General features: G+C 40.3%; 1 protein-coding gene across 1 annotated transcript in view; it reads right to left on the bottom strand.

The window, feature by feature from the left end:
* Positions 1–6,120: 6,120 nt before the first annotated feature.
* Positions 6,121–8,235, bottom strand: part of MTRR (5-methyltetrahydrofolate-homocysteine methyltransferase reductase) — a 26,187-nt gene continuing 24,072 nt past the window's right edge. The window contains exon 14 of the mRNA XM_007447925.1: positions 6,121–6,312. Within this exon, the coding sequence (XP_007447987.1) occupies positions 6,171–6,312 (142 nt within the window). The 3' untranslated portion in view covers positions 6,121–6,170. The remainder of the gene's footprint in view (positions 6,313–8,235) is intronic.

Raw genomic sequence — 8,235 nt, 5'->3', positions numbered from 1 at the left:
GATCTTAAAAGCATTCTCATCACACACACTCAAATATGATAACTATGTGAGGCAATGAATGTGATAATTAACCTGATGTGGTCATCATTTCACAAAGTATGCACAGATCAAATCATCATGTTGTACATTATAATTCTATACAATTTTATTTGTTAATTATACCTCAATAAAGATGGAAAAAATCTTAAAACAATTAATTTTTGCTTTGCTGGTTTTCTCTATTATACATTGTTTTTTCTATTTCATTTTCTTTTATCTTTACTACCTCCTTCCATATTCTTGGTAGTTAATTCTTGGTAGTTCTAACTTCCTAGTATTAAAGCGTAGATAATTGACTTCTGAGCTTTTTTAATTTTATAAGAATTTAGATGCACAAACTTCCCCCAGAGCACTGATTTAGCTGCATACTACAAATTTTGGAGCCTTTTTTCATCTTCATCAAAATATTTTCTAATTTCCTTGTGATTTCTCTTGACTCATAGGTTACTTCGTGTTGCTTATTTTCCAAATATTTGGAGGTTATTCTAGTTTCATTTAGTTATTGACTTTTAGTTTAATTCTCAGAAAACCTATTGTACAGTTTCTATCTCTTTAAAAGTTGGTTTATTCTGGTAAATATTCAATGTAAACTAGAAGACAAGTTCTATTCTGAAGTTGTTGGTGTTAATGTTTTATATATGTCAATTAGATCCTATTGTGTTGTTAAAAATCTTTTAAATGCTTACACTCATTTGCTTGTTCTTTCTACGGTATAACTTCCCAAATGTGATTTTGGATTTGGCTTTTCCTCCTTTTAGTTCTGACAATTTTTGCTTTATATATTTTGCAGCTTTTTTATTGAGTGCATGCATATTTAGGATTTTCATGTCTTTCTCAACAATTGACTCTAATCACCATGAAAATATCTCTTGTGATATTTCTTGCTTTAAGCCTTCTTATATGAATTTAATTACACTTGCTTTTCTTTTGTTTGCATGGTATTCTTTTCCAAACCTTCCAACTTAAAGTCTATGTCTTCTAAATAATATATGGGTTGGTTTGCTTAATAATCTTGCTTTTATTTGGATTGTTAGTACAATTACAGTTAACATAATTACTGAATACTTTTGGCGGGATGTCCTTGGTTTGTCTACAGTGCTCACCTAGATAAACCTAGGATGCATAGATTTATAGGGCTTGGCGTTCCAGAAAGTGTTGCATTAGCTGTGTAATTTTGGGCATATAAAAGAGATATTCCATGACCTAAATAGTCCCTTTTGTGTAAGTGATGCCCTATTTGCAATGTATGCGTTTTATGATAATCTCGGTCTGCAAGGGCCTAATGCAGCAGGAAGATCCTAGGGAGTGGTGGAGGCAGTCCTAGGTTTCTCCCTTCTCCACGTGTCCTGCATTTACCTGCATCCTTGACATTAGCAAAGCTGGAGAAGGTTAAGATTTCTGACTCTCGTGAGTCTGATTTGATGACCTGACCCTTTGTATTATGTCAACTCTCTAAGTGATTTCAATGGTTCAATCCTTGGCTCTTTCAGTTCAGTCTCAACCACAACAGCCAGAGTTAAGTCCTGCAGAATGTAAACTATCAATAGATCATGTGATTCCTCTGATCCAATGGCTTTCTAGTCACTCGGAGTAAAACCCAAAACCTACAATGACCTCAAGGCAACACATCATCGGATTTCTCCATTTCTTTGCTCTCCCTCCAACTCACCAGACACCGTCCTACCTCAGTATCTTTGCACGGACTGCCCCCTGGCCTGATATCCACAGCAGCCGGCTGCCTGCTCTCTTCCAGATCTTTCCCTCCTCAGTGAGCCCTTCCCTGACTGCTCTGGTTGCAGGGCCCTTCCAACACCGCGCACCAAAGCCCCTTCTTTAGCCTGGCCTGTCCTCCATGACGCTTATCACCTTCTCAGACATCATCATTAGTATTTATTTATTCTTTCATTCGTGGCTCTCCTCAGAAATGTAAGCTCTGAGAACAGAGGCACTTTACCTACTTTGTTCACTACTGTATCCATAGTGCTTCAGCACCTGGCAAAGCAGGCCCTCAAAATACCTGTGAAACGGATGAAATTTCCCTCCGGGCGTTCCTTTGGCCACAACTGTGTGTCCAGTTAGCACTTTAGAAGAAACCAGTCCTAAATCTTCCGTCATCTAGTTTTATTTCCTATGCCATGAATCATTTGCACGTGTTTAAAAATTCTTCAATGTGGCCTTTGTGGGCTTTTTATAGTTTTTAATTCTATTAGGATCAGCAAACAATGCCTTATTTCATGCAATCTGTTGAGTTTTCCTTTATGGCCAAGTTCATGGTCAATTTGTAAAATGTTTCAAGTATATCTGAAACCAATATGGGTACCTAGTTTGTTGGATGCAGCATGTACATCATCTACTTTGCTAACTGCAAAGGCCAAATTCTCCGAGTTTTTTATCTGATAGTTTATGACTAGATTAGTATCCCAGCGTTACGGTGTCTGGAATTCAGTCTAGAATACTTCAGATACACAGGTGTGTTACAGAGTAAGGAACCCTCGGGGTGCAGTTAGCATTATAATGAAGAAAACCTTAATGCAGACAGCTACCCCAAGCTCTTCTATTAATAGATTTCATCACTGATAAACATTATGTTACTGACAATAATGTGTCCAATAGTAGATTCTTAGAAAAACTGAGGTTAGAAAGGGGCTCTTACTGAATACCTAGCGCTATTAAGATATGATGGAGTTTGAACAGATTAACTCAGAGGTACTCTTCACTGTAGCATAAACAAGGTCAAAGACTTTTTCTAGCAAGACCCTTGGGGTAGCGCCTGAGGCATAAAATAGCACTGTGTCCAGCCAACGGGTTGGAGGGTAGCTCACAATGCTGCTAGGAGAAACAAAACCCTGCTCCTGGAGTACTCACAACCACCTTGAATAAACTGACGCAAGATGCTAAACTTTTTATGCAAGATGTAGCTGGCCCAGCTAGAGAGACAGAGCTGGAACTTCGTTAAGCTTACATGACAGGCTGTTAAGATGTTTTATGCCTGACTGCTAGTAAACTATTAAATACCTGCATGTGCTGCAGAATCTGGCCTGGGATCTAGTTTCACCATCACTTGCTGGCACACTGTGAGGCAACAGCTGATCAATACTCACCTGAACTTGAGATCTAACAACCTAACAGAAATAACCCGGATGTTGTGCATAAATCAGATGGCTCGGGTCAGGTTCTGGGGCCACTACAGACACTCCTCAGTCTGTCTTTAGGGACCTATCAGTTTTAGGGTCACGCATGGACAGACAACAAAACAGACAAAACTTTTTTTTATTGGAGTATAGCTGCTTTACAATGTTGTATTAGTTTCTGCTGTACAAGGAAGTGAATCAGCTGTATGTATACATATATCCCCTCCCTCTTGGACCTCCCTACCATCCTGCCCATCTAGGTCATCACAGAGCACCAAGCTGAGCTCTCTGTTCTATACCGCATGTTCCCACTAGCTATCTGTTTTACACATGGTAGTGTATTTATGTCAAATCTAATCTCCCAATTCATCCCACCCTCCCCTTTCCCCGTGTGTGTCCACACTTCCGTTCTCTACATCTGCATCCCTATTCCTGCCCTGGAAATAGGTTCGTCTGTACTATTTTTCTAGATTCCACATACATGCATTAATATACAATATTTGTTTTTCTCTTTCTGACTTGCTTCACTTTGTATGACAGACTCTAGGTCCATCCATATCTCTACAAATGACCCAATTTCATTCCTTTTTATAGCTGAGTAATATCCCACTGTATATATGTACCACATCTTCTTTATCCATTCATGTGTCGATTGACATTTGGGTTGCTTCCATGACCTGGCTACTGTAAACAGTGCTGCAATGAACACTGGTGGGGAGATCTTTTATTGACACACCTCCTAGAGTAATGAAAATATAAACAAAAATAAACAAATGGGACCTAACGAAACTTAAAAGCTTTTGCATAGCAAAGGAAACCATAAACAAGACGAGAAGACAACCCTCAGAATGGAAGAAAAAATTTGCAAATGAAGCGACAAAGAATTAATCTCCAAAATATACAAGCAGCTCATGCAGCTCAATATCAAAAAACAAACCCAATCCAAAAATGGGCAGAAGACCTAAAAATAGACGTTTCTCAAAAGAAGACATACAGATGGCAGAGAGGCACATGAAAGGATGCTCAACATCACTAATCATTAGAGAAATGCAAATCAAAACTACAATGAGGTATCACCTCACACTGGTCAGAACGGCCATCATCAAAATATCTAGAAACAATTAAATGCTGGAGAGGGTGTGGAGAAAAGGGAACCCTCTTGCACTGTTGGTGGGAATGTAAATTGATACAGCCACTATGGAGAACAGTATGGAGGTTCCTTAATAAACTAAAAACAGAACTACCATACGACCCAGCAATCCCACTACTGGGCATATACCCTGAGAAAACCATAATTCAAAAAGATGGACCCAAGTTCTTAATGGTCATATATTCTTGTTAGTTATCAATAAGGAATATTGTTCTTTGTCCCCTTTCATGTTTTCACCTTGAGTCTATTTTGGCTGATATATATAACATATGCATATAATTTTGCTTGCTGTGTTTTCTTATGCCTTTTGTTTTTTGGGAAATATTTCTATTGTAAAATATGTGAGATTAGAGATTATAATGAACAGCCATGAAGCCTTAACAAGTCTTAAGATTATATAATATTTCCTTCAGATCTTCATTTTTCAAAATGACCAGAAACCTGTGACAGGAGATTTGTTTTTTAAATGCCAATCTCTTTCATAAAAAAACAATATATACCTGAGAGTAGGAGAAAAGTTTTCATACCCCTTTTACATTTTGATTTCCATTCTGACAAAATCTTAAAAGAGAACGTGTCACCGGGAATTGTCTTAGTCCATTCGAGCTGCTGTAACAAAATACCACCAGGTGGCTAACAGACAATAGAATTTCTCACAGTTCTGGAAGCTGGAAAAACCAGGTGCCAGTGTTGTCAGGTTCTGGTGAAGGCCTCAGGGTTGCAGACAACCGACTTCCACGATGTCCTCACAGGGGAAAGGAGCAGGGAGCTCTGCGGGGCCTCTTGTAACAAGGGCGCTGACCCCATTCCCGAGGGCTCCAGCGTCATGACCTAACCATTCCGCAAAGGCCTCAGCTCCTACCACCATCACACTGGAGTCAGGATTTGAATATATGAATTTGGAAGACATAAAATATGCAGACAATAGTAGCAATTTTAAAAATACAAGGATATTAAGTAGGTATTTTAAGCCCAGGTTACAACTTGTGTGATATCATGAAGGTAAAATAAATTATGTGGAAAAACTAAAAAATATGCCAAAAGGAGCAGAAATGAAAAGGTGGGGAATGGGGGTGGGCTGGGGGCTGGACAGAGGAGGAGAAAAGGGTGGTAGCTTTACTTAAATATGCACTTGCTCGCATCTGTAAAGTGAATGCAAATTCCCTAAATTCTGACACTGTGATATTAAAAAGAAGTAATTGTGGTAAATAAATCACATATATTTCAGATTTCTAGCATAAAAAAAATCCCTATAAGCATTACCTTAAAATATTTTTTTATCAGAAATATAGTTTTGGTAATAAAACATTTGATAAAATTATATAATCATATAATCAGATACGCTGTACATATGTAATTTTAATGCGCTAATATGAATATTTTTATTGTATATTTTACATAAGAATATAAATTATTTTTAGATTATTTAAAAAGAAACGGTGACTAGCTCACAAGATTTAACTATCTACCCAGGTGACGCTCGTGCCCATATCCCGTACTGAGAAGCCTTCACATGTACTGCTAGAAATGCCCTGTGATCTGGTCACAGTCCCTGCAGAAGCTCTCCCGGAGGGAGAGGCGCCCCGGGAGGTGCTGGCAGAGGAGTGCAGGCTGCCTTTTTCAGCTCAGGGCGGTATGGGGAGGGTTGGGGGGGCAGATATGGGAACCTGAATTGAAAGCTTCCTTCACTGTGAAATGGTCCACTCCCCATGCCACCCCCCGACCTCCTCCAAGAAATGGTGAAAAAAAAATTTTAATTTTAAAAATTGGAAGTCTCAAGCTTCAGTAAAGTTGTCTTTTAGTACTTTCAGCCAAAAAGCTTAATTCTCTTCCTTTATTTTCCAATTTTATCACCAAATATCCTGAAGATACCGTTTTTCTTCTTTTAAAGTAGCCAATGTTTTCATTGCTTCTAGTTTTTCAACTCCAACCTCTTTGCTTATTATCTCCACAAGGACATCATTTACATCCTTGGCCATATTCTTAGCATCTCTAAAAAAAAGAATAACGGCATTACTGTTTAAGAAACAGTGATTTTTACCAAATCCTCCTTAATTCACGAACCTCACTGCCGAGACTCTGTCACTACACCTTAGTCCTTCCTCCATTTCTCTGGAAAGTGTCCCTCAGGTCTCCAGGCACCTACTGCTCCCCCAGGGACAGGCCTCCGTCCAGGACCACTGTCACATGCAATGCTGACCACCCCATTCACAGCTTTAAACACTTCAAAGGCGTCCGTGCTCTGGGAGCAGCCGAAATCTTTAAATGTCTGAGGACCTCACAGTCGGGCCCCTCCTCACCTGTCTTCCTCTATTCTCAAGGCATTCCTGAGGGCAACAAGCTCCCGGACACGTCTAAGCCTTCATATGCATGCGTGCACACGATGAGTTATTAACAGACACGTTTACTGAGAACTTGCCAAGGGCTGGCCCTCTATTAAGTGTGTTTCCACGTCCCAGCTCTTTCATTTGCAGGTCGGGCAAGGTGCCCCTCCTGTGCGCTCCTGTGGCCCCTGCACAGCACCCGGTATACCGTGAGCATCTGCTGACCTGGCTTTCCCACAGGGAGCAGGTGGCTTGGGAGAGGAGTGCATCTCATTTACCATTTGTCTCTCGACATCTGCACAGTGCCAAATACTTAGTAGGCACTCGAATGTTTATTGAATGAAAGTGTCTGACAGGACTCTAACGTCTCAGGAATTGAACTTGCCCTGTCCCTCACAGTAAAATTTCCTGAGAAAGTTTTAACGGCTGTCATGCTCTCCCCTCAAGCACTCTGAGATCACTTCTATCCCCACGGCCCTTCCCCATGTCCCGCGGCTGCAGCTGCCAAACCTACTGGCCCCTCTCTCTGCTTCCCACTTGACTATCAGCAGCAAAGGCTCCCCTTTGAGTCAGTGTCCCCTGGACTTAGGGACAAGTTCACTCCTTCCTCAGTGGCTGTTCTTCTCAGTCTCCTGTGTTTGGTCCATGTTAGAGTGCCATGGGGTGTCACTCTGAGCCCTCACCTCTGACCAGCTATGAATGCTATCAGCTTCACTTCACGGATGTGAAAAATGAAGCACCAGTGACGGTGCAAAGTTATTTCTGGGTTACTGTTTTAGGAGTTTTTTAAGATGTTTAAGAACCCCTCCAAGTTCTCAATTACCAGTTACTCATATATTTGTACTTATGTTTGCACAATGGACTTCACCTCCATTATTAGAGCTGCATCTAAGCCTTCAACCTGTATCTGACACTGACAGCACTGTCCTCTGCAAACAAAAGAAAGATCAAATGCTTCACTAAAAGTAAATGAAAACGTAAACCAACACAGCATCCAGAAGCTCTGCCCTTTCTGACCTAGAGCAGCGTTTTCTAGCTGAGGAGTCGTTAATGGGGCATGAAATCAACTTTGTAGCCAGTCAGATTTTTGTAAAATGATAGAACAAACGAAATAAAAGTTATCAGAATGTGTCATAAAAAGTAAGTAGAAAAAGGAAGTTTTGTTTTATGAACCTTTCCAATTATATTTATATGTATTCTAGGTCACTATGCCAGTATTTCTTTTTCTGTATCATAGTTTAAAAAAAACAAACAAAACCTGACCTGATGACTTATGGAATGTTTTAAATGCCAGGGATGTGTTAGGATAAAAAAAGAGTAATTTCTTATTTCAAAACTCCTTTTTAACTGGTAAACAGTTTTGAGTTCCATTAAAACAAGTAGCTAAGTTCCTAAAATTTTTATTTTCTATGGCAATCTTGGGTTTCTATAATGGATCTTATGTCAAAAAGTAGATGAAACAGGGCTTCCCTGGTGGCGCAGTGGTTGGGAGTCCGCCTGCCGATGCGGGGGACCCGGGTTCGTGCCCCGGTCCGGGAAGATCCCACATGCAGCGGAGCGGCTGGGCCCGTGAGCCATGGCCGCTGAGCCT

This window comes from Lipotes vexillifer, unplaced genomic scaffold, assembly GCF_000442215.2.
Source record: "Lipotes vexillifer unplaced genomic scaffold, Lipotes_vexillifer_v1.1 scaffold383, whole genome shotgun sequence".
NCBI classification, from domain to species: domain Eukaryota; kingdom Metazoa; phylum Chordata; class Mammalia; order Artiodactyla; family Lipotidae; genus Lipotes; species Lipotes vexillifer.
Note: the sequence above shows the minus strand (reverse complement) of the source record. Positions and strands in the feature narration are given on the sequence as shown.